Below are 27,072 nucleotides of genomic sequence, written 5' to 3' on the forward strand. Positions count from 1 at the left end.
ATCTTGAGCAGCACTTTTCAGATGGGAATTGAACGCACTGAGACCTTAGATGAAAGAATAAAACACGCTGCTCTAAGAGTATGACACGTCTGTGCTGCTTAGTTGAAGCGCTCTTTGTGTCTATGTTCGTTGGTTCTTTGCATGATCTGGTTGATTGGGACTGTATGAAGTATGTGAGACCCGATATATGAGTGCTATTGTATCTAATACGCATTTTCCCCAAGCACGCTAAATTGTCAATCATTCTTTACTACTTCCCTCATATTACCAGTCGCTTTTGGACGTCGAACCCTAGAAACTAAAAAAAAAAGCACAACAAACCAAACCAAACTCCGGCTCTGCTGTAAGCAAACGAAAAAATCTAGGAGCAGGCCTTGTGCGTGCTTACAAGGTCACTGTCGCTGTGTAGAGGACGGCATGAGTTTCAAGCCTGCGAGTATCCATCTGTGTTTCGGAATATTTCGGAAAGGAGAGCCTCACCTCCTCTGCTATTTGATCAGAGGAGCGCCAGCTACACTCTTTTTTTTTTCATTTCAAGTTGATTGCGCATGCCTTCCTCTCGGGGCACGCTGCCGCTGGGATTTCTGTATGAGCACAGGCGCCGCTGCAGCTGCGCTTTTTGAAAGCAACAGAAAATTTGAAACAAAAAAAAAAAAAGAATGTGTAGAGCCGCGTACAAGAAAAAAAAAAAAGAAAGAGGCGAAATTATCCTTTTCCGCTGCAGTGACATGAAGTTAATAGTGGCCCTCTCTGTCCGAAAGCTAAGGGAGCCGACGTTGTTCGCATGTACCGGACACTTCGGCACGGCCGCTCAGACAGTGCACTGTAGGCGACACCCTTATCCGAAGGCTGTCAGGCGGGAGCGCCATGTTTGGTCGTCTTGTGCGTCATCGTTTCTTGGTAGCGATTGCGGTGTTGGCCTGCTCAGGAACTGGTAACACAAAGAACCTCTGTGATAATACTCCCGGTGAGATTTGCGGCTCCTTTTCTGCGCTGATTTTGTGGTTTGTACTACTATTTGTGAATGAAGTTTCATTTTATTCACGGCTATCACCACTCTATGGTCGTAACAGTAGTAGTAGTCGTAGTACTTGCAGTACTGAGATCTCAGTGTAGTAGCAATAATAACTGTAGCACCATTAGTGCAGGCAGTTAATTGTAGTAACAGTAGGAGGTTTCACTATCAGTACTATATATTGCAGTAGTGCAATAGCAGTATAGCAGTAGTTATTTCTTTAGTCGTTGTAAGAAAAAAACAAAACAAATAGAACGTTGTAAGAAAAAAACAAAAACAAGGGCCTGTCGTCTGGCCACAACTGGTTCTCCATCACGGCTACGTTCATACAAGATAGGATCGCAGAGTAGAAATACTATAGGAAGTATTAGAGAAAATAAAATATTACAAGTGCGTCGTAGCCATCAAATGTTCCTTTCCCGCCACCCTTCACCGAGCAGATAGCAGTAATCTAGGGTAGCTGTTACAGTGCACCAATAAGTAGCAGTAGCATTGGCTGTCCTTTTCTTTTTAGGAAACATAGCGCACGAAAGGGCAAGGACGACCCAGGTGTAGATGAGACAGGTGCTAACTTGCAACATTAAAAAAAAGTCGAAGTAAAAAAAAAGTAAAAAAAAAAGTCATTTGAGCAACTACAATCAGGTGGTGAGCATTCGCGATAAAAAAAAAATAGAGAACCAGATGAACATCACGTGGCAAATCAAAATGCTGGTGCTGGACACGCACGCACGCACCCACGCACACACACACACACACACACACACACACACACACACACACACACACACACACACACACACACACACACACACACACACACACACACACACACACACACACACACACACACACACACACACACACACACACACACACACACACACACACACACACACACACACACACACACACACACACACACACACACACACACACACACACACACACACACACGCACGCACGCACGCACGCACGCACGCACGCACGCACGCACGCACGCACGCACGCACGCACGCACGCACACACACACACACACACACACACACACACACACACACACACACACACACACACACACACACACACACACACACACACACACACACACACACACACACACACACACACACACACACACACACACACACACACACACACACACAAATGAGAAAAAACGCCGCAAAAAATTGAAAACCTGACTCAAACTGAATCGCCGCTACACTGCGTTTTTTTTTCTAAGTTGCCCTAAAGCATCCAAAAACAAACGATAACGCGGCAAACACGGTAGTTTAGTTGCGTTGTATTTGATGTATATGGGGAAGCGAAAGAAAACAAACAAAGTTGTTTATAATCATCACGTCACCGTCACTAGAAGACCTTTTGATGAAATAGCTCTGGAAGGCATACATTCAGCAGCTGGGTGCACTGTTTGAAGGAGACTCCAATGCGGATAAAATATTCTGGGAAAATCCTCAAGTCAACTAATTAAATAGAACTTTATGACTGGTACCAGTACTTCCGCAAACCCTACTTATACTCAGTTCTCAGGAGTAATGGCCGGAACCATATATTAAGGTGAATATGAAAATGCAAGGAAGCGAAAACAACAACAACAAACTAAAGCTAGGGGTGTATATCTTGGGAACTTGAAAATTAAAAAACAAAAAGCCAGCGCTGTAACATGATATGGTCGCCACAATGCCGCAAAACAACACAGTAGAAACCTCAGAAGAGTGATTGATACTTTATCCATAAACAGTTCAATCACATCTAATAAAAAAGAAATGTGAGAAGAGATTATTATACATAATAACACCAACTCCATGTTCATGTAACTCTTCCAACAGCACGTGCTATCCGAATATTATAGAGGAACAAACAGAGACTGTAGGCGAACAGTTTCCTAAAATTTCTGGTTGTTCTCACCTTGAAGAATTGTTGTTTACTATACTAGAATTCAGCTGAAAGACAAAAAATTTGAGGAGAGCACAGTCGAACCGCACAGTAGCATTATTGCTTCGAGTTCTTCCTGGTGGCAAACAGACTGCACACAGTCGCAATGACCCTTTTCGAGCAGAAAATGAGCGCCCATTTACCCAAACTCTCTGTAGAAGCTGCTTAGAAATTTTCCAATAAGGCATGCGCGGGCGAAAGAAAACATGAGTCTTGGAAAAATAACGGGATCGTACCGTTCCTGCATCTTTGACCACCGTCAATTTTAATTAGTAGTTCTAGTAGGCCTATCGCAGTGAGCTGTTTTACTGTAATTCAGAAATAACTCTGAACATTAAGGTAATGCTTGCCCTTGAATCCCGCGATTCTTTTACGTCGATAAGTACGAATTGAAAATAAAAGCGGCCGTTTAGTTCGTGTTGTAACTACTGTGCGAAAGGCTTTCTACGAGGGTAGCGGTTTATTGCGACCTTATTTGATCTGCAGAACGCTTACGGCACTGCAGAATGCTTACGGCACTACAAGGATTTTTCGTGACCTATAGCGGATCTCTGCATGAGCGGCAGGATATTTAACTGGATGAACAACGCACTGTCGAACCGCTGATTTCGTTTAAACCTGGCTCGAACCTTATCGAGAAGTTGCTTTCAAGAAAATGGGGTACCCTATGCAGTGTGGCACTTCAAGCGCAACAGTTTTTGTCACCAAAAATGAATTCCATGACCGAAACAATCCCAATATTCATCAAGCATTCTCTGTTCTGCGTTTCTGACGAAATACGATGTTTTAAGTCAAATATAGGTATCATAACATTAGCAACTTAGCACGAAAGACCATCCAAACCTGTCCTTGGCGCATGATAGCTAGTTGCTTATGCGCCATAAAACTCCATATAACTGTTAAGTATATTATCTCTATGTTGATTACCTTCAGACAGCATGCAAGCCCTCCAGCAGATCAACGTGCCATATACAGGAACAACTGAAATTCACGACATGCACACAGAGAAGCAGGCTCCACTTTTAACTACAGAACATAGTCGCTTTTATGTTATTGCTCAAAACAGACTTAGAAACCGACTCAACCTTGCAAATGGATAAGCAGGAAAGAAATCACATGACACAACAATCCGTAATCGGTAAAACAAAACTCGTTTGCTGCAGTCGAAGTAGTGGCGCCATAGACGATTGCATATGAACACGCAGTACCGCATGGCATCGCCACTTCGTTTCCGCTTCGACCAAGAGCGGAATCTACAGCCTATGGCGTCTTCGTCCTCGGCTGGTGCTCTTTCCTACGACCTTCGCAACCGTCGCGGAAGTAATGACAGCTTTAAGAGCGTTATATTTTGCTTCTCACATTAGGCGATTTAGCCTCGCTTTGTCCGGGTCTGTCGCGTAACCCCCAAGGGCTGTAGTTAGAATTTCTCTAATTCCGAAGCAGTGTTCGCCGTGGCTGGTTGCCGTTGCCACATTCTAGCGCACCATAGTTGCCACCCTAGCCATCCAAGATGGCGACCACCCTAAGGCCCACCTGACGTGATTTGCTCTCACCCATGATGGCAGCCACTCTAAGATCCGCCCTAACTCACGTGATGACACCCAATATGGCGGCTATCATAGGCCACCACCCAAGATGGCGGCCACCCTAAGGTCTATGGCTAGGGTAGATCTAGGTGGGCAGTAGGTGTATTATGAACCGTTATTACGGCAATATATACTTAGTACCGGTTCCATTATATGTACGATCCCTCCCGACAAATGTAATATCCGGATTGTATGTGTACGCATTGGACTGAAATTCTGGCTCTGGGCGGCGGTAGAGAGACCGGAATGGCGTCTGATGATTAGTTGGGTTCGTACTCATAAAATTACAAGGCGAAATAATACAGTCACGCTATGATGTTGTAGTCGCATCTTCGACCTTCGGGGGTTCAAAATGGTCACAATCGCGTTGCGAGGAGGGGGGGGGGGGGGTATGTCCTGGGAACCATTTGTCGTAGACACATGCGGGTGGTACCAAACGATTCGTCTCGACGAGATCGATGACAGATTAGGTTGTGATGGACGGTAACCCCGATAGGTTAGAAAGAGGCGAAATTCAGGTTCTTCCGATGCCCCTTAGATTGCGCTTTACTCGATGCCGATGATATTCGAGTGATGATTGCAGTGCTTGAAGAAAATGGTGCAATTTGTGTGTTTAAGACTTGATCTCAAAAAGATGGATAAAGAAATGTCAAACGTCCAGAGTCATGGTTCAAATCATGCTGTAACTTCTAATGCTGTAATCACTAAAAGACCCATGAGCTAACGCTCTTGCACTTCAACGTCTATGAGGGGGTGAGAGGGTGAAAGACGAATTGTTGAGAAGCAATAAATAAAATATTTGCTGGAATAGGTAGACTGACAGTTACAAATTATTGCAACTTCAATACGTGATAAAATTACGTTCGGAAATTCTTTCCTTCAATACGCCGAAACCTGCAGCATATGAGGGGTACAAAGTGTTGACATCTGTGCACCAGAAGCCTTATACGACCATGCTGGTAGACTGAAGGCGAGTGCGCGCGCACGTGGAATATTACGTTTTTGGTGCAAAATAATAGACAACGATTGCATGGCTTTGATATAAACCCTATGAGGTGAAATATCACGACCTGACTCTGGAAAACCAGTTTCCTCCTCTATCACCGCGACCAACCAGCACAATATTTTTCTAGCTCACTTTAATACCATCGAGCGTCGGGGCAGCGACGGCTGGGAGAAGAGGTAACTGCGTCCTCTCGGGGAAAGCGGAAACAGCGGTGGGCCAACACCTTCTAGCGCCACCAAGGCTTTTACGCGGATTCCCGCGAGAAGATAAAAAGCCGCTTCTGGACCCAGCCGGCAACGCGATCGGTCGTCTCCCGCCCCTCCCTGCAGATGCCGGAGGATAGCTGTTCCGAAGCATGGTACACCAACGGGAAAACTCGTCGCGCACGGCCGCCCGTTTTCTGGTTCTAAACAGCGAGACGAGCGGTAAATACCGCATATTCTCGCCGCCTCCCGTGGCAGACGCCGTATATAGTTTTATGTGAAGAATGCCGCGCACGCGGGAGGTTTCAGCCCCCCCATACACAGCAGGGGGCGTGGTGGTCACCCAGCCGAGGTGCGGCAGTATAGATGGAAACTTCCCAGACAACAGAAATCTTGGGCCTATAGTGTTGGTGCGGTGTTGACATTGTCCGGGGACCGGTCGTTACCGACGTAGTTCCAAAACTGGGCCTGAGGTTCGTCCTGCCTAGGTTGTAGACTCCATCACGAAGACCACGCTCCTCCCCAGATTGGCCGCACCTCGCCTCGGAGGCTCCACTGAGCTGGTGCTTTTCACAACAGCTACCACAAACCCGCAGGCAGAGCGCGACACCATTCTCGCTTTCCCCTGCCGTACCCCCATTTCTCGTTTTTAGAGAGAGAGAGAGAGAGAGAGAGAGAGAGAGAGAGAGAGAGAGAGAGAGAGAGAGAGAGCAAACTTTTATTGTCCAACATAAAACGTGCGCTTCCCAACAGTCTCGGTCACAGGCCGATAATGTCAGGGGGAAGCACTGCCTTAGATGGTGACCATGATGTCTTGTTCCTCGGCGGCCTCGTCAGACAGTGGGCTGAGTTTCTTTACCTTACCCTCCTCCTTCGCTTTCCTGCTCATACTTCTACTGTATACTATTCTCGTTCAGTTCGCTGTCTAGCAACCGCTGCATTTTCGGCCTCTGTTATGCTCGGCGTTTGCCCCATTTCATCCTGCCCTGTGATATTCGTCCATTTTGCTATTCACGGGGCCAAAGTCAACACCGCTCCTCAACTACGAATGAGCGGATTCGAACTGTGATCTAACGCGAACAAATATTTCTAAACAAGGGTTTTGGCAGAACTAACATTTCTGGCCCGCATAAATAACCTGGAAATGCTTCCTGAAAAATGTGGCACTTATTAACACAGGATATTTATTAGTATTACGTACTACAAACAGTGTAACATATTGCAGACAGTAGAACGTTATATTTTAACCAGATGGCTGCGCTTGATATGATGCTAACGAACAATCACTCCCATGTTGCTAATCTTCTCCACCTTGGGGAGCTCCTCAAAGCCTTTGACCAGAAACTGAGGAGTGACAACATATGGGTAAAACAATGAAAATGTTAGGCCATCATTAATGACGCAACACATAGCGTTATTTTTTCATTCAACATTGATTTATCGTTTCAGTTTATACCACATAACGTTACCACAAATTGCGTAAAAATATTATAAACGTTGCTTTAAATTTTGGAGAAGCATGGAAAGAAACTTGTTTTTCTTTCTGTCGCAGACGAGCCGACCATGCTGCAAGTGCTGAAGCCCGTGTCCAAGAGTATCTTCATGTGCATCGACGAGATCTTGCTGACGTACAAGGTTCGCGGTGAATTCGCGAGCGCGGTGAGTGTTCCTGTGAGGAAGTATTCATTGGGACGCTCTTTATCTTTGAAACGCGATTACCAGCGCCTGGCCCCGACGCACGCCTTGGGAGCCCTGGACACACTTCTTCCTCCCCCCTCTCCCCCCCTGCAGGAAGCACTGGGACCGTTAAGTCGGATGAAATGTCTTCAAATGCTCGCTTCTTACCTAATTCCCCCTTTTCCTTCTTCAAACTTCAAATTCGCCTTGTCCTCCCCATGCAGTGCAGCCAACCTTAACATCCTTCCGTTGAATCTCCTTGTCTTTCCTATTCGCCTCTGACTTTCTCTCGCTGAATGGAATCCATGCTTCGTCTCGGCTGATCAAGCCGCAAGCCGATTTTCACAATCTGCCTGTTAAGCACTGATAAAACAGCGTTGTCTTCTTTTGTCCTATTAGCGGTTGCCGACATTGGTGTCCTCCAAGCCTTTTGGTTCGTGGTGTTTAGCTACTTTGTTTTACCCTTTTAATTAAGTGAACACCATGGCTAATGCAAGGAAGAAAGCAAGTTCAAGCAATTCCTGCTAATTTTTATTTCTCATCAAATTGCATTCGATCTGCCTTTCCAAATAGATCGCATAAGAATTGACAGAGACATGCATGACCAAGATGGCGAAGATGTGTTGATAGTGGTGCTAACAGTAAGCGATGATTATGGCACCGAAGCAGTATGGGAACTGTGAGTCGGTTATTATGTATCACCTTTTTATTGGCAGGTATAATATTCCGAAAGTAGAACAATTATGACCGACTCAGACATAAGAAAAAGCATGCAAAAGTTCAACGCGGTATTGCCTACGGGGCTGGCGGAGTCTCTTTAATTTTGGAGCACCACTTTTGCATATTTTTTGTTACGCACTTCTAAAGGCTGGGGTAACACTAACAATGGTTAGTAGTAGACCGCGAATTGCGGGATCTCAAATTATGTTGCGATTAGAGACCATGCAGTGTAACATTAAAGAGCATTGACGAAGGCTGATGTCAGATGCAACCTTCGTGGCCAGGGAGGCACACTGCGTGAGTTTTCTTGAGCTCAGCAAATGTATTTAGTGCAAAGGCTCTGCAAGAAGAGCAATATTTGCACTAAAACGTCAGTCAGTTTGTAGTCATAACGCTCAGTTAATTATTTTGCAGGTACTCGAGAACGTTTGTGAGGCGCACAAAGACTGCTTCGGAAAATACTTCGGGAAGAAAGCGGTGAGTGCATTACCCTCGCATCTTCAGTTTTCAGAGAAATAGGAAAATTAAACCATTAGCTTCAGGCGGACGATCGTCTTGTCAACAGCCCGTTTCAAGACGCGGGCCAACTGTTCAAACCGCACAAGCGTTGTGGAAGCACTGCCTTTGAATAGGAAAATGGGAAAAATAGCCTAGTGGCTCTTGGGACATGTTGCTTGGACGGGGCAAAATGGACAACAGCCGAAATTCGGGGACACAAGAAGGGGAACAACATGTAGGCCGATGACATTATCTTTTCTTTTTTAAGCATTAATCTTAAAAGTTTTCTTGTGCTAACGTTTCTGGGCTGTTTTCTCTCAATGTTCGCAAGGAACAGGATAGGAACGTTGTGCTGGGGAGAAATGTCAACGGACCCAAGGAGGCGAACGTGAGCCCTCAGAAAATTCATTTTTGGCGCGTATGACCCAAACAGTTTTAATGAGAAACATATCGTTCCAATAATCGTAATTAGAGTCCATCAGTTACGGATGGCGTTACTTAATGCTTTTAGAACGAATCCAAGCAAGTTCTCGTCTACGTTCTTGCTGAAGCTTTCTTAATCCGCCTGCAGAGTACGCATCATATTAAAATATTTCTGAATTCTTTTAAACTTTGAGAGGTTGTCTTCCCGAAGCTGGAAACGAGGGCAGCAAATACCATGTGTGCGAGTTGGGAGGTCCCACCTCCTGTACTCGGCGCAGTCCTATTTTGTTCACGATAGGTTACGCAAAAGATAAATATTGCATTCTTTCCGCCTGCTTACCGATGAGATAAGCGATAGCATTTCCGCCCATTACGTATGCAATTCAACACGTAGCTCTAGGGAGCACTAAAAATCTAGCGTTACAGCCGGGGCATGGCTTTTCATTATTTCACCCTCCCCTAACATTGTTTTGAATGCACTTGATATACTAGAGGAAATATTGAAAACATGAATATAAAGAATATATGCAGCATATATTGAAATATAAGCATGTTCCTTCCTGGTGGAAGAACTAAATAGAGATACAAATGGGATTAACACTGGCAAATGCGAATTCAAAAAGCACTCGCTGTCATAAAAATAAAAAAAAAATAAAGGTGTTTGTAAAAGTACTTAATCAGAAGTTGGACGCTGGGCTCCCTAGGTTTACAGAGCTACGCATTCTAGCAGTCTTCAGACAGTAGCCATCGGCAACAGCTGTCTGCACAGGAGCAGGCTGCAAACCTCCGTACAGTAACGCATGACATAAAAATGATAAATTATATGACTTGGCTGAACAACACAATAAAGCCCAGATTATCATTTGCACGTGGATCAGTAACCAATTTTTTGGCTTAGCAGGCGCACTTGAATAAAGTGCGCGCTTAATGGCATAACTGTTGAAATTACTGAAACGTATTCCCACATACGGCCGCGAATGCTATTACGAAGCGATCAGTACGCCTTCAGATTCGAAATGTGCGTAGGTTCACGAGAGTCTCTAGTGCAGCTGTACAATTCTCTAGGACTCGCTTACCGGCTCTTCCATCATCTTTCCCCGCAATTGCCAGCAACCGCAGCCTATTGAACCAAAGATTATTGATGGCTTGCAAAAAAATATGGCTTCGGGCGTGATGTAAAGAAAGAGGCTGAAGAACAGCCAAGAGACATTAAAAGACCTAATAAAAAAGAAATATATGCCGCACGATAAAGTTTTATTCGACTAAAACAATCGTTTTCTTGCTGCAGACTAAGGAAGGCAGGAACGAGAGCATCGATTGTCTGATTGGATACGTGGAGCCACGAATCGTGAGTAACGTCGCTGTAGTCACTAAGATTTCCCGTTCTTGGAATATCAGTGCTATTTGCAGCAGCAGCCACTAGCGCTATCACGGCACAATCTTAAATGCGAAGCTTAAGTGTCACGTCAGTGTTTTCTTCCTTTCCCTTCTGTTGCTGTCTACTCTCCTCCTTGTACGAGGCATTCACTGCAACCGTTTTGAAGCCATTCAACTCTGCCTGCCTCTTTCCTCACTCTTTCTGCACTCTCCACCCGCTCGGCTGTGTAGCTTTAATATAAATGTCTGTCTTTGCAAAGAGAGCACTGAACAATAGTAAGGGGGGGGGGAGGGGGGGGAGGAGCTTCAGTTCGCAAGTAGAGCCAACGTTTCGGCAAGTAAACTTGTCTTTGTCTGAGGCCCAGACGAAGACAATTCCACTCGTCGAAACGTTGGCTCGATTTGCGAGCTAAAGCTCCCCCCCCCCCCCCCCCCCCCCTCTTTCTCTACAATTGTCCAATGCATCTTTCACACCGTGTAGCCGTATTCTTTCACTCGTGCTACCCTGTTTTTAGAGACTAACGTACGAGGCAGCGGCACTATGAGTTCCTGCCCTACCAGCGATCCAAATATAACTGTTTCTTTTATATTTTTCTCCTTTTAGCCGTCCGACATACCAACAGCAGGCCAAACGCCCCAAGAGCTCGTAGCTCCGTTTATGGTACGTTTACGTCTTCCTACACGTCGCCCTGTATTTATGTTGCCGCTGCCGTGATTATTATACAAAGGAACACTTACATTCATACAATATAACACGATTTTTTTGCAATACAACGCAAAAAATAGGCGCCGCTTTATAACAGTTTTCATAGCGATAGGAATTTAGTAGTTAAGGTGTCAAAATATTTCTCTGCGACCAAAACACAATAACCACACAACAAATACGAAATTACATATCTGATTTCATCTTTTCACTTCAGTGATGATGGAACAGCATTAATAGCGAGGAAGGGGCGCACCGACATGAGAATAACACTGAGCTCGTCCCCACTTCCTGGGTACAGAGACGCAATCTTTTCAACAGTTTATCGATAACTCTGTTTATTTCTCTTTCTAATAAGACCTAGAAGCTATATATTTAAGCAGAATGGCTAGAGTTATGCCGCTTAAGTGCGAGCAGCGAGTCGTATGGCCGGATCAAGAAGACATTCTCTCAGTAAAGCATTTAGTACAGCCTGAGTGCATTTCCGCGTCAGAAAGGTAACGTGACAGATTCACGCATGCGTAGTAGCTTCTATATTCAAAGGAATGGCAAGAACGTCACCAATACTTGTCGCACCACAGCACTAACTTTACCGCAGCACAAATATTTTCTGAGTGGCCTAGTTTTAATTTAAGTATTGCTTCTACCAAAAGCGCCAACAATCAGAAACTTGTGTGGCCTGCTGAGAATCGTAATCATAAATCACTTCATGGCTTGCTCGCACGTGTTGACGTAGCCTGTACGGTTAGAGTAAAATGCAATATTACGACTAGTTCCTTCGAATTGATACTGCGGCTTCGAAAGGGCACCACAAGTAAATTTCAAGAAAACTGTGAGCTGTGCTAAATCGATAGACTACCGTTTAACTGCCCACACTAAAATTTCATTGCGCATGAAAACGATGAACCAATCGAGAAGGCTAAGAAGTCTGTTGAGGAGGCGCGGCAAACAAAGCTCTAGAGAGGCAATTGTGCACGCATTTTGCTTGCAAGAAATATTTCTGGCGTATTCAAGCGGTGTTTTTATTAAGAGATTACTAATATCTGCAATCTTTGATTATTAATCTGTTAAAATCTACTTTAGATTTAGTCCACTAAATCTCATTATCAACAGGGACAGAGAAGTACGACGACGTCATAGACGCTTAGATAGGCCTAGCCACAAGAACATCGAAAGAATGAAATTTCTCAACAGCGAAAAGAAAAAAATAATAGCACTGTGGTCACTTGGACAGGTTGGTGTAAGCACGTAGTCATAGGTTTTATTCGGGATGAACCCGATGCATTTTCTTGTGTCAGAGAAGGAGGTGAGGAGCTGGTGGCCAGTGAAAGCCGAGCATGAAAATTATAGAGAGAGGAACCTCTTTGAATAGTGGGCCTGGTGACATACTTGCATACTGCTGCACTTCGCGTTAACTACGAAGTTACTAGGAAACTGTGAAATAGCGTTCTTTACTTCGCCCCGAAATCGGTTCACTGAGACACTCATGCTAAACCCCTGTGCTTCCGCAGCGCTGTTTCTTCAGGCGCATCGACCTGCCGATGGAATTCGAAAAGCGGGCCAATGCTGTCCTTCACTGGTACTTCGAGATCGTGCGGCCCTGAAGCATCGTCCGGGCAAGCCGGGCAAGATCGAGGTTGATGTGGTCAGCAAACGGGTGCGATGAATGAAGGGTGCCCATTGTAATGGCCTGCTTCATTTTACTCGGCTGCTCGATAATACTTACTGTAATAAATATCATCAAAATTTCTGTAAATATGTAATTCTATGTGCACTCGCAGATTCCTTAAATAAACGGTACATAGTTCTCATGCACTGCCCACAAAAGAAAGACGTACCGGAACGAAGACCTCTTGCAAGTAAAATGTTTAATCAAACACCTGTTGGTCTCAAGAAGGATGCCAGAGAAAAAAGGCACCGAATGTGTTCATTTTACTTCTCTTGGGGCTACGTATTTTACCCAGGGCACAGCTATTCCTTAGGTTTCTGGGGTTGTCATTTTTTTAAGCCTCGCCTGGTCATAATTTCGGTCTTAAAGTAAGCACCGGAAGGTGAAGAAATAAACATTCTATCACAGGCGCAGCTGACCTGTAGGTTGCGTCGTTGGTGCCAGCTTGCTTTCCAAAGCAGCAAATGCGGTCGTGGAATATATTGACAACCGCCAATCTGTCGCGCAACCAACCTGCGGTTTCTTTTTTCGTGAAAAGGAGGTCGCAACCTTTTTAAAGCGCTAGTTAATATAATATTAATAATAATAGCTTCAGAGCAAGGGAAAGGCGCAGTATCTGTCATACTTGTAGCTGTGGACACCTGAACCGCGCCGTAAGGAAATGAAGGAAGGGGGGAGTGAAAGTAGAAAGGGAGAAAGAGGAGCCGTAGTGGAGGGCTACGGAGTAATTTCGACCACCTGGGGGTCTTTAACGTATGCTGACATCACACAGCACATGGATGCCTTTTCGTTTCGCCTCCATCAGTCCCAGCAGACCTTGGTCGTCAGGGCGCGAGTGGCGTTAAACGCCATTGGGGCTCCGGAATAGGAGCTCCACCTAGATTTGTGAGGGCCTGGGCCAATAAGGCCTCGGTCCAAACACCTCCTTGTACAAATAAATGTTTGTCACCACCACCAGCATCGAAACACTGCTACCATTCGTGAAGGTCATCTGACGCCGGGATTTGACCTCAGGTGCGGCACGAGGAGCGGCGATTCTTCTACTTCGAACAACTGCTTCTTCTTCACACGCACACCTGTCGAACCTTATACGTACCAGTGCATGTATCAGCAATTATACAGCATTGCCTGATACAATGTCACACAGCCTTACAGTTTCCTGCTTATCCTTTCCCTCTCCCCCACTGCTGCCCACCTGACTCGCCTCCTAAGACCTCCCACTTCAAAACGCCCTAGACACCTTCGTATCGTCTAGATCCGGCTGTGGTGTATTCGAGGATGGCAGACAGTCATGGAAGGGTCATGCACTGGAACCAGTCCTTCGGCTGCGTTTCCTTGACGTCAAGTTCGTAGACAGCCATGGAGGAGTTTGATTGATTGTATGTCCTTTATGAATGGGAAGGCTCATGGCCATGGATGGAGATAAAGGAGAGTAGCCAGAATCTTCATTTTTTAGGTCGTCCCTCAAATCACATTGCTCTAATCAGGCCACTAAGCGAGCCATACTTGGCAAACATCATCTGTTTGTTAGCATCAGTTTCTAGAAGGGAACGGTAGTTCAGGTGGTAGGGTTTGATCTCGGAGCATCCAGGAGAAAAAGCAGAGCAATCCCAGAGTAGATGAGATATGCCGCCGCGAGTTAGAGTCGTACAGTGGGGGCACGTAATCATTTTCTCTGTATACTGACGCCAGCGGGCCATAATACGTGGCATGGAGGAGTTAAAGCGCGTAGCAAACCGTTTCTTATCATACTAAATCGAGCTTGCGCTATGTAAGCTAGGCTCAGCCGGGTGTAATCCCAGCCATTTATTTTAAAAAGTACACAGACAGCATTTTTTCCCATTTCATGTATATTGCTTCAAAAAAATTTGTATGCACTTGAAAGACCGTCTAAATAACTGCATATAGAATACGGCATTGCAAAATCACGCAAATACTTTTTTGCTAAGATTTTTAAATGAGATACGTCTTTGCTACAGTAATTTCTCCACACGCTGAATTGTTCATGAATGTCTTTCACAATCTGTGCCCATCTATTCTTCTATAAAATGGCGTTGCTGGTTAACTTCTTACAACCTTTGTATACATTGAATCGTTGAGATTAAAACCATTGGGAAAGTGCGTGAGCATTTTGTACAGATGAACCTTTCGAATTTTCAAGAATGAGCTTAAGTTATTAGCTTATACAGGTTATTAGTTTTTTTTTTCTGCGCCAATAAGTTGCATATTAATGCCGTCCTGGATCTATACCAGCTGAATAAGATTATGTGGCGTGGTCATGTGGCCCGGCAAGTAAGAATCGGCTGAAAAAGTTTACGGGACGTTTGTTTTCGAAAAAACAAACAAAACAAAACATGTAGGTCTTTCCCATGGTCTGTTCACATGGTACTGTTACCAGCGAGTAGAGCTTGCGCGTTACCTTTCACCTTAATATATATTTCAGATGACTGTATTACTTAACTGCGCCGAAGCAAATTTTGTTTCCACGCAATAGTATCATGTAAATGTTTGTTGTCAATGGAGTGCTCTAGCCTTCCTCAGTCACCAAAATTCATTACGCTCTGTGCGCCATTCATTGCCCTATACTTTACCGCTAGCGCTTTCGGAGTGTTTACTTCTTCTTTTATGAGAGGCTTGCTTTCGAAGCCTTCGAGACGTGGTTACTTCTCCAGGCCCAGGAGCCCGATCTCCAGGCTAGAAGCCCGATCATAACAGCGCGTACGCCACCCGAAGAGGTCTCGAAAGGGGTCACACTCCTCGATGTCTTCTGAAGAGGCCGTATCAGCTGGGCTGTTCTTCGGTCCTGTCCAGAAGGGAGATGTCTGCAGGTCGAAGGTCTCAGGTAGGGTATCAGTGATGAGGTCTGCACAATACCCCCACCCCGGCAAGGCAAAAGCATCACCTCCTCCTGAGCTATTCTAGGTAACTATAAACAAGCCTTAACCTATGCTACAAGAATGGCAAAGTAGCATTATTGTGCACTATTCCGCAACAAAGAAAAAATTAGAGGGGTTCAACGCTGCTGAACCGAATCTGGAGCGAAAGCTTTGGCTGCGGGCGACTGAGCGTTGCATCGAACCCAGCCAGCGTTCCATTGAACGCATCAAAGTTCACCGACGTTCTACGCAGAATACAGTCTCATTCTGTGCGCAAAGTTAAAAGTTGTTGCGACTGCAGGAAGAAGGAAAAAAAAATGCACGGGCCTGCTACTGACTCTGTAGCTGAGCCACCTCTGCTGCCTCGTGCGGACCGAGATAAAAACGAAGAAAGAAAGAAAAAGAAGAGAGAGAGAGAGAAAGACGCGCGTCGCAACAGCCGTCGTCCACCATCGAAGCGGTGGCGGGTGCAATGACAGCCTACAACACATACAAATCCGGTGGCAGGCTGGCACCCGCCGCAATTAAGCGGCGGTGACCTACCAGTCCCAGCCCCGTAGGGCCAGGAGCAGCCACCCCTCCATGTCCGTCAGCACCGGACGCATGCTTTGCGTATGCGATGCAGGCAGACGCTTTCCTGCTCCACTGGCTTTCCTGCACTGCATCCCAGCAGTGCGCGCAAACGCGCGCACTGCTGAGATGCCGCTGCTCTCTTCCCCCCCTTTTTTTTTTGTAACGAGTGCAGCTTCCTGCTCCATCCCTCTACTGTGAGCGTCTCTTTCGTCTGCCCGTATATTATATACCTCCACGAGATTATCGAACGGTGCGACGCGCCACGGAGTATACGGCCGCCGTGCCACGCCGACGGCACGAATTCCTAGTTCCGCTCTCGGTCGATACCCCGTGACAGTTTCTAGGCAACGACGCGTCGCGGAGCATACGGCACACGGTGTCACTCCGACGGCTTGAAAACCTAGCGCAGTGTAGCTTTCGCTAAAAAAACTACCCTAATAGGTGAATCACAGGTTACATGCTTCCTCTCTATCATGTTAAATGCAGTACTTTTAATCGGCCCCTTCGGGGTCGCCGCCTGGCTCTTCGTGCTTCCCTCTCACAACGACGCGGTGTGGTGCTGTGGTTCGCTGGCAGGTAGGTTGCTCCCTAGCGCTCATTTAGCACAGCGTTGTTTTTCGCCATTCCTTTACTGCAGGATGCCTCAGAACACGGATAGTGTCATCGCTTGCCTGTTCAACCGCTACCGAATTCCTGTCTACCCTTGTCGGCTCGGGAAAGTCGTCCGATTGGGAAGGCGATAGAGATATTTCAAATACCTCACTCGGCGAGGTTGAATGCGTTCACTCTCCAAAGGAGCTGTTGCACTGTCTATGTGAGGATTTCGTTCACATAGAACATGCTCTTCAACTTCAAATGAACGTTTCAAAGTGTCTGCGATTTCTTCACTCGACGCGGCAGAATGCGTCTCGTTCTTGAACGCAGCTGTCGCTGCATAAACGTGAGCGTTTCTTTCGCAGGGAGCATGCTCCTCAGATTTAACTGTATACTTCGACTGGTCCGCGATTTCGCGGGCTTCCGAACGCGTAAGTGCGTGTACAGAGCGGGCCCCGTAGCTTGGCCCCTTTTCTCCAACTGAGCCTCTAACGGTTAGAAAAGAGGTAAGGCAACTGCTCCGATAAGGCGACCGACACAGCCGCCTCTGTATGTAGAATGCCAAACGGACCCTCATATGTGACGCGTGCGACCGGAAGAGAAACGCTGGCCCTCCGCCCCACCTACCTGCTCTGTATGCGCTCGCTAGTGAAATCCGCAGATGAAACAAGAGCAGGGTGTACCACATCCACCGTGGCGGCAGAGTCGCGCAGAACTTGACACTGCTTCCCATTTATGGTTAGTTCGAGCGTCGGTACGGCTACAGCAGGCTCATGTTCGCGCCGAAAGCGCCAAGAGAAAAAAAAGAAAACACCCTTTCCCTTCGACAGCATCTCACAATATGCCCGGGTTCGTTACAGGGACAACACACTGCATATTTCCTCTTCTCAAATGCTTTAGCGCGTTCCTTCTCCTTATTTTCTTCTTCAGCGTCGTTTCTTACGTCTGCGCCGTTTTTGCAGTCCCCCCCGCTTGTTTCTGTATCTGCACACGAGGCGGGTGCACGTTTCTCATTCCGTGATGGGCGCTTCACAAAATACATGTGGGGCTCCGTAACTGCCCGCAAGCTTTCTCTACCTGTGTCGCGGCTGACCTGCAACTCTTCTGCGAGCTAAGCGGCGCGCTCAAAGCTTTTTTTTTTTTCATGCCCTTCCTGTCAAGATCCGACCAACTACCGCCACCCAGTCCCCAGCACGAATCTGAAGACAAGGAGAACAGACAGACCAACCAGAACCGAGACGAAGGATCCGAAAGACCCGAAGGACCCAAAGGAACCGGACATGTACACGCCTCCCTCGCCCAGCTGCCCAACGCGACCTCGAGCCATCGGTCCCATGGACTCTGATGGCGGGTGGTCGAACAGCTCCAGGAAAGGCGGATCGCCCAAGCATCATCGTGTTCAACGTCATCGTGGTGGCAAGCGCATCATTCTCTTCTATCTTTTCTTGAGCATCTACGCCGTCACGTCACCATCGCTTCAACGAAACGATCGCTCGGTGGCCCCGGGAAGTGTTGCGAAGAAGATCGGCAGTGGCGCGAGAGGAGCCCTCGCGCTTGGCCAGACATTAAATCATCGTTCATCCTGTCGCCATGTTGTGCCGTCTTCATTGCTTGTCACCACATAACAATATATTCCACGACCGCATTTGTGGCTTTGGAAAGCAAGTTTACCGTTACAAAAATGAATACTGAATTTCTGATGTCATTAGCATGTAATCATGATGACTCATGAGAAGTTAATCACGAAAACATCATCTGTTGTGTTCTTGCATCATATCGATATCATAAATTTCTGATGAGTTTCTGTATAGGGTCTTCTGCATAATACTCACATTATAAAATCTTGATATTTTGGAATAAATATTTGATGTAAAAACTCAACTGAAGTCATGGTATGATGCATGAAGACATCAGAGCAATATCATTTTCAAGCATCACCTATGCCTTTCTTTAATTGCTTGCGTAGTACTAATGCACATTAGATATCAGAAGTTTGCGGATAAATCTCTCAATTATTACCCGTTATAGACTGTGCATATGAAGCGAGATGTTATTTTACAAAACTCGGATTATTGCCAGCTTACCACCAACATTTGCTGGCAGGTTTCCTATTGGGTATATATAAGCAAAAATGCGGGCTATGAAGATGGTCAGATTCGGGAAGTGCATCGGGGTAGCATGTATTTCTTCTGGATTTATTGCTGTATTTTCGACGTTCTTGTTACTTTATTTCAGAGCGTTGATTTAAGCTGTTTACCGATTCGTTCCACATTGAGAGAAAGTGAGCAATATCGATCTTTCCGCTACATTTAAAAGAGCATCACCTGTGTAATGTTACAAAGAAAATACAAGAAATGTCATTCGATACGTTTTTAATTTTTTACTAAACCACTAGTCAAAATATTATAATTTACGCAGAAATGCACCCCAATATTTAATTTATACGTCACAATTTTAAGAATGCCAGCAATCAAATACTCATCAAATCTTAATCAGAAAGGAGATGGCCAATTTTCATCGTCATTGCATCAAAAATAAAAGTTAGAAGTCACCAGAAGTCACCAGAAGTACCTGATGTGTGTGTTATCTACAATCATTGACTTTAAAACAGGAAAGCATTACACATTTTTGTAAGGGTACGCCAACAAAAAAACCTACAGTTCAGCTGCGCCTGTGGTAAGCGAGGCGTTAAAACATAGCAGCCCCAGAAATGGAAACTTAAGGAAGTTGATATGGTTTGGGAAAAATAAATGGACCCGAATAGTAGTAAAATGAATGCATGCATTCTGTGAATGTTTTCTTTGGCACCCTCCTCGAGACCAACAGGTGTTTGATTAAATTATTGACTAGCAAGAGGTCTTAGTTCCGGCCATGTCTTTCTTTTGTGGGCTGTGCATATGAACTATGTACCATTTATTTAAGTAATCTGCGAGGACATAAGGAATTGCGTATGTACAGAAAATATGATGATAATTATTACAGTAGGGTGTTATTGAGCAGCCGAGTAAAAGGGAGCAGTCCATTACACTGAGCACCCTTCGTTCATCGCAGTCCGTTTGCTAACCACATCAACGTCGTATAGTCGCTCGATCGTGTGCGGAAGGAGTGCGGCCAGGTTGCAGGGTGACGCTTCAGGGGCCGCACGGTCTCGAAATACCAGTTAAGGACAGCTGTGGCCCTCTTCTCGTATTCCATGGACAGGTCGAAGCGCCTGAAATAACAGCGCTGCGGAATCAAAATGATTTAGCATGAGAGTCTCGCCGGCATATCATTGGGGTGAAGTAAAGAACACATACGTATTTCACAGTTAACTAGTAACTTTGTAGTTAATGCGGAGTGCAGCAGTATGCAAATTTGTCACCAGGCCCCAATCCAAAGACGATCCTCTCTTTTCAGTTCTCTAAGTAATACCCGTGCTTGGCTTTCACTTGCCACCAGCCCGACCCCCCCTTCCTGGGAACAAGAAAGTGCATCGAGTCATCCCGAAGAAAACCTGTAGCAACGTCCTTTATTCGCTTTGAATAGCGTTCTTCGGCACCAACACCTTGTCGTGGGTCGTCTGAGACGGTAGTCGACGATAACTGGCAACAACTGAAAATGAGCTGAAGCTTTATGCGAGAATGTACTACATATTTACAACAGATGAAACAACGAGCATGATAACATGGAGCTGGCTTAACTCTTCGGCGTGGACGAAGGAGCAAGGGATCTAAATCTAGCCCAGAAAGATTTCTCCAGGCCGCAGCGTCCGGATTTACCAACTTTGGAGCCCGGCCCACATTTTCATCAACCGATCACAACCATCTCACACATGATAGCTTCACAAACATTGTGGCATGCCTTCCTATCTCCGCAGGGTTCATCACCCTCTCCCTAAAACAAACAGTGCAAAAGGGGGCAACAAATTCGTTTCACAACAAACAAAATTTAGAGAATGGCCCTCCAAATGTTTGGCTCAGTAGGTTCCATGCTCCGCCCCATGCTTTCACAGTGTTATACAAATCCTATCTTCTTGTAAAGAAAAGTAAATCACAGTAAAGCGCATCAAAACGCAGCCCCACGTACGCAACCGCCGTCCAAAGCTTGCGTCCTTGGCAGCTCCTTTTACAAAGCAGTTATCGGCGTTCGAGTCGCCCCTATTGCGGACCACATCAGAAGAGTCGAACCACGTCTTCACGCCCCGAATCTTATCCGTAACTGTTACACACGTGCGCAGACCTCCGTTCAGCGCTGCCGTCTCCCACAATTTGGCATCCATGGTTGGAACCGTAACCGAGACCCATTCAGAGCGCCTGCGCCGACTGGTTGTCACTTTTATGGGCTCCCAGTCAAGGACGAGGGCCTTACACCCTTCAGCCTGGAGGCGTTTGTTCTATGCATGATATGCCGCCCTTCCAAAACAGGCGTTCGTTTCAAGGCTGCGCTGCCTCCGGGCGATGGGTGCAATCGGCGTACTGCGGGATCGTCGATGTATACAGCTCATAACGTTCTTAACCGCGTCTTCGAGCGCGACCACAAAGTCCTCGAAAGAGGGGACTGCTTTCCCTCTCTCGCTAAGTTTCCGGATACTCTCTTTCTGTTCCGTGAACTCCGCTGTAGGTGCCTCTCTGTGCGCTCATACCCGACTCCTGCACAAGGGCGTGGCCAAATTGGCACCTTTAGAGTAACAAACAACAAGAGATCGGTATCAATCACTAAACCTTGCACCCTGCGGGCGATATAGTAGTGGAAACTTTTAGCGAGTGAGCATTAATTACAACACTGCCCACATACGTAAAACAGCATACATGACATGTATACACATGACCCATGGACACTGCAAGTCTGTATGCATGCAGATAATACACCCGGGCAATTACACGCGCAGCATGTTCGTGTATAGTTTACTGCAGTTCGCGTCACTGCACAGATCACTTCACTGCATTTGTCATGTCCTGTGGTGAGCAGGTCCTCCTTTATCTAATATTTTTCTCTTCAGTGTTGGGCTCTTTATCTGTGTCGATGTTCCTGTGGCTAAGCCTACGTATCTGAGTGCTTATATCGTCGTCCTCCTCTGCCCTGGCGGATGATGAGATTTAATGGACTAAAACGAAAGCTACAGTAACAAATTATTAAGCAAAGATTGCGTAATTTCTTAAAAAAAAAAAAAACTGCTTGAATACGCCAGAAATATTACAAGCAAAAGGCTTGCCCAGATGCCCCTTTAGAATTTCAGTTGCCGAGCCCGAAACAGACTTCTTCGCCAGCTGCGATTGGTTCATCGCTTTCATGCGCTGCGTTATTTGACTGCGCGCAGTTGGACTGTCGATTTAGCACAGCTGGCAATTTTCCTCAATATTTACTTCGGATGCCCTGTCAAAGTCGCATTATCAATTCGAAAGAACTTCGACACACGTGCAAGTAAGCCATGAAGTGATTTATGATTACAATTCCTAGCAGGCCACTAAATTTTCTGCTTATATCCGCGATTATGTTAGGAGCAATACCTGAATAAAAAAAAAAACGGTTTCTGCGGTAGACCTGTGCATGGTGCGGTAAGTATTACTAACGTTCTTGCCATCTCTTTGAATATAGAATCTACTGCGCATGCGTGAAGCTGTCCATCTTACCTTTCTCAAGCGTGAATACATCATCATCATCACCATCAGCCTCACTACACCCACTGCAGGGCGAAGGCCTCTCCCATATTTCTTCAATTAACCCGGTTCTGTGCTAGCTGCATCCACCTGACCCCTGCGAACGTCCTAACCTCATCCGCCCACCTAATTTTCTGCCGCCCCCTGCTACGCTTTCCTTCCCTTGGAATCCAATTTGTTACCCTAAGTGAATACACTCAGGGTGTACTCAATGCTTCTGAGAGAATGCCTTCAAAGTCAGACCTACGACTCGCAGCTTGCACTTGAGCGCCCTAGCTTCAGCTATTCTGTTTAAATATAGCTTCTAGGTCTTATTAGAAAGAGAAATAAACAGAGCTTTTGATAAACAGATGAAGTGGTTGCGTCTCTGTACCCAGAAAGTGGTCGAGCTGAATGTTGTTCGCATGTCGGTGTGCCCCTTCGGCGCTATTAATGCTGCCCCATTATTCACTGAAGTGAAAAGGGGAAATCAGATGTGTAATTTTTTATTTGTTGCATAGTTATTGTGCTTTGTCGCAGAGAAATATTTTTGACACCTTAACTACTGATTGCTATCGCTATGAGAACTGTTAAAAAGCGGCGTCTATTTTTTGCATTGTTTTGCAAAAAAGTAGTGATTATATTGTATGAATTCAAGTATTCATTTGTGTAATAACCATGGCAGTGGTAACATAAATACGGGTGATGTGTATAAAGACGTAAAAGTACCAAGAACGGAGCTACTAGTTCTTGGGGCTTTTGACCTGCTGTTGGGAGGTCGGAAGGCTAAAAGGAAAAAAAATATAAAAGGAACAGTTATATTTGGATCGCTGGTAGGGCAGAAACTCATAGTGCCTGCCGCCTCTTACGTTAGTCTCTGAAAACAGGTCGAACGAGAGAAAGAATATGGCTACACGGTATGAAAAAGGCACTGAACGATGACAGATGTGCGGAGCCTCAGTCTGCAAGTCGGGCCTTAACGTCAGACGAAGACAAGTCCACTTGTTGAAACGTTGGCTCGACTTGCAAACTGAGCCCCCCCCCCCCCCCCCTCTCTTCCCCCTTCCCCCTTTTACCATTGTTCAGTGCTCGAAGCAACACGTCCCTTACCATTCTTACAGATTCGAGAGGAGCGTGCCGTAACTACATGAACGGCCGCATAGGTCGCGCCGCGCTCAGGCTCCTCCAGAGCGCGACCCCATCAAAAGTCAAACACAACATCTATTGGGTGCCAGGACACACCGACATAGCGGGGAACGAACGCGCCGATGAGGTAGCTATAGAGTACACGAGCCGAGCTTCCTCCCAATCGGATGATCTACCCGAGCGAGTCGGCCCTACGTACTCAGACATTCTGAACTACTATAAGGGGGTACGGATCCGCTATCCGCCGCCTCATCGGGATCTAAAACAACAAGAGGCAGTGTACTGGCGAAGACTGCAGACAGGAACATTCCCTAACCTGCATATCCTAAGCAAAATTTACCCGTCACAATATCGGGACACCTGCCCATGGTGTGGTAGCAAACCTTCGTTATATACCACATCACGTGGCAATGTAGAAACAACGATAGATTTCGTAAAGACCCGAGTGCGGAACAGTAGGAGAGCCGGCTCTCCAGCGGCGATCTGGGTTGCCGACTAGGTCTGATCCAGCACGCCCAGCGAGCAGCGAAGCTCAGCGGAGCCCTGGAATAGGGGCACCGACCCTGTGAGAAGACGGAAGATGGACCTCTTCTGCTACTAGCACAAGACTTTCCTAGAGAAATCAACGTATTTCCTATCCTATCCTATCCTATCCTATCCTATCCTATCCTATCCTATCCTATCCTATCCTATCCTATCCTATCCTATCCTATCCTATCCTATCCTATCCTATCCTATCCTATATCGCTCTGAAAACAGAGACATTTAAATTAAAGCTACACAACCGAGCGGTTGGAGAGGGCAGAAAGAGTGAGAAAAGACGCAGGCAGAGCTGACTGGCTTCAAGATGGTCGCAGTGAATACCACGTACAAGGAGGACAGTGTATACAGCAACAGAAGGGAAAGGAAGAGAACACTGGCGTGACACCTAAGCTCCGCCTTTAAGATTGTGCCGTGATAGCGCTAGTGGCTGCTGCTGCAAATAGCACTTATGACCCAAGAGTGGGAAATCTTAGTGACTACAGCTGCGTTACTCACGATTCGTGGCTCCACGTATCCAATCAGACAATCGATGCTCTCGTTCCTGCCTTCCTTAGTCTGCAGCAAGCAAACGATGGCCTTAGTCGAAGAAAACTTTATCGTGTGGCATATCTTTCTCTTTTATCAGGTATTTTAATGTCTCTTGACTGCTCTTCAGCCTCTTTCTTTACATCACACCCGAAGCCATATTTATTTGCAAGCCATCAATAACCCTTGGTTCCATAGGCCCCACTTGTATAGGCCTTGTATAGGTTCCATAGGCTTCATTTTGGGTCTTCTGTACCATTAAGGAGCATCCTTATATTGCACTATACGATGCAGCATATATTACCGATATTAATGTTTTAAATATTTCCTCTAGTATGATACAGGTTCACAGAACGATCTTCGGAGAGGCGAAAATAGCGAAAAGTCATGCGCTGGCTGTAACGCTAGGTTTCCAGCGCTGCCTTCAGCTACGTAGGTGTGCTGTGCTGTCTATAACATGCTTAATGAGCGGAAGTGCAGCAGCTCATCTCGTCGGCAAGCAAGTTTTTATCACTTGTGTAACCTATCGTGAACCAAATAGGAATGCCTCGAGTACAGGAGGAGGGGCCTCCAAACTCGCACACATGGTTTTCGCTGCACTCGCTTCCAGCTCCATGAAGAAAACCTGCCAAAGTTTAAAGCAAATCAGAAATGTATCAATACCTTGCGTACTCAGCAGGCGGGAAGCCTAAACAAGAATATAGACCAGAACTTGATTTGACCCCCTTTTATGAATATTACGATTACTGGAATGACATGTGTTATAGCGTGGTGTTGAACCGCGAGAAGGACGCACGTTTTCTTTCAAGACAATGCTAGCTTTGAAACCTTTGATAACACCAAAACCAGAGTCAAACACATGACGATATTTTTTTGTGAGGTATGTCTCACTTTCCACTGTCTGCACAGTCATCTCGTGCCAGTTCAGCTTAATTTTTGAAAGTCATTCTCGACTTAACTACGTGGGCATTCTCGCAAGATGAAGAAAGAGCCACTTCTGATGATGATGATTATGATGATGATGATGATGACCTCAGACAAAATGGCCCATACCCACGGCGGGAGATTGGCCAGGGTGCATTGTAGATTGTAAATATATATGTTCAAGGACTGGAGTATTCAGATAAATATGGATCTTTAACTAGAATTTGGACTAGGTCGCTGCAGCACAGAATTGATAACTTCGTTTCCTCTTATAGAACTACGCCGCATACATTTACGGGAAAAACACCCGCCGAATTATTTCTGCGAAGGAAACTGCGGACTCACTTGTCGTTACTAAAACCGAGCACGATAGATAAAATGAGTACGAAGGCTGACAACGTTCCTAACCTGACTTTTTGTTCCTTGTAAACATTGAGAGAACAAAATGCAGAAACGCGGGCACGAGATAGCATTCAAGATAAATGCTTAAAAAAATGAAAGATAATGTCCCGGCCTATATGCGCTTCACCCTCTTGTGTCCCCGAATTTCGGCTGTTGTCCATTTTTCTTCACCCAAGCAACATGTACCAAGAACCACCAGGCTATTTATCTCGTTTCCTGCATTCAAAGGTATTGCTTTTCCATTGATTTGGCAGTTCGAACAGTTGGGCCGTGTCTTGAAATGGGCTGTCGACAAGACTATTGTCAGCCTGATGTTCATGACTTAATATTCATATTTCTCTGAAAACTGAAGATGCGAGGGTAATGCACTCACCGCTTTCTTCACCAAGTATTTTCCGAAGTAGTCTTTGTGCGCCGCGCAAACGCTCTCGAGTACCTGCAAAATAATGATCGGAACGTTATGACCCCAAACTGACTGACGTTTTACCGCAAATATTGCTCTTCCTGTAACCAGCCTTCGTCAATGCTTTTGAGTGCTACACAGGTCTCTTATAGCAGCATAACTTGAGGTCCAATGAACCGCGGTTTACCAATGTTAGTGCTGCCCCGAACTTTAAAAGTACGCAACAAAAATTTGGAAATGTGATGCTCCAAAGTTAGAGACTCCAGCAGCCACGTTGGCAATACTGCGTTAAATGTTTAAACTTTTGCGCGCTTTTTCTCAAGTCTGAGTCGAGCATGATTGTCCCACTTTCGGAATATATATCTGCCAACAAAAAGGCGATACATAGTAACTGAAACTCGCAGTTTCCATACTGCTTTGGGGATCATAATCATCGCTTACTATTAGCGCCACTATCAACACATCCTCTCCATCTTGTTCACACATGTCCCTGTAGATTTTAATGCGATCACTTTGCAAAGGCAGATAAAGCTAATGAAAATTGATGCGAAATAAAAATGACCAGGAATAGCTTGACCTTGCTTCTTTTTTGAATTAGCCATGACGTTCACTTAATTAAAAGCTTAAAACAAGGTATCTAA

The 27,072-nt window shown here is 45.8% G+C and overlaps 1 protein-coding gene across 1 annotated transcript; it reads left to right on the forward strand.

Moving 5' to 3' along the window:
- Positions 1–867: 867 nt before the first annotated feature.
- On the forward strand, positions 868–12,765 carry LOC146197089 (uncharacterized). The gene is made up of 6 exons (XM_084596439.1): positions 868–967; positions 7,316–7,422; positions 8,575–8,637; positions 10,370–10,429; positions 11,063–11,119; positions 12,673–12,765. Exons 1-6 carry the CDS (start codon positions 868–870, stop codon positions 12,763–12,765), a joined length of 480 nt encoding a protein of 159 aa, XP_084452565.1.
- The last annotated feature ends 14,307 nt before the right edge of the window (positions 12,766–27,072 follow it).

Source organism: Amblyomma maculatum, chromosome 3 (assembly GCF_055883805.1).
Source record: "Amblyomma maculatum isolate TAMU_Amacu chromosome 3, ASM5588380v1, whole genome shotgun sequence".
Taxonomy (NCBI): domain Eukaryota; kingdom Metazoa; phylum Arthropoda; class Arachnida; order Ixodida; family Ixodidae; genus Amblyomma; species Amblyomma maculatum.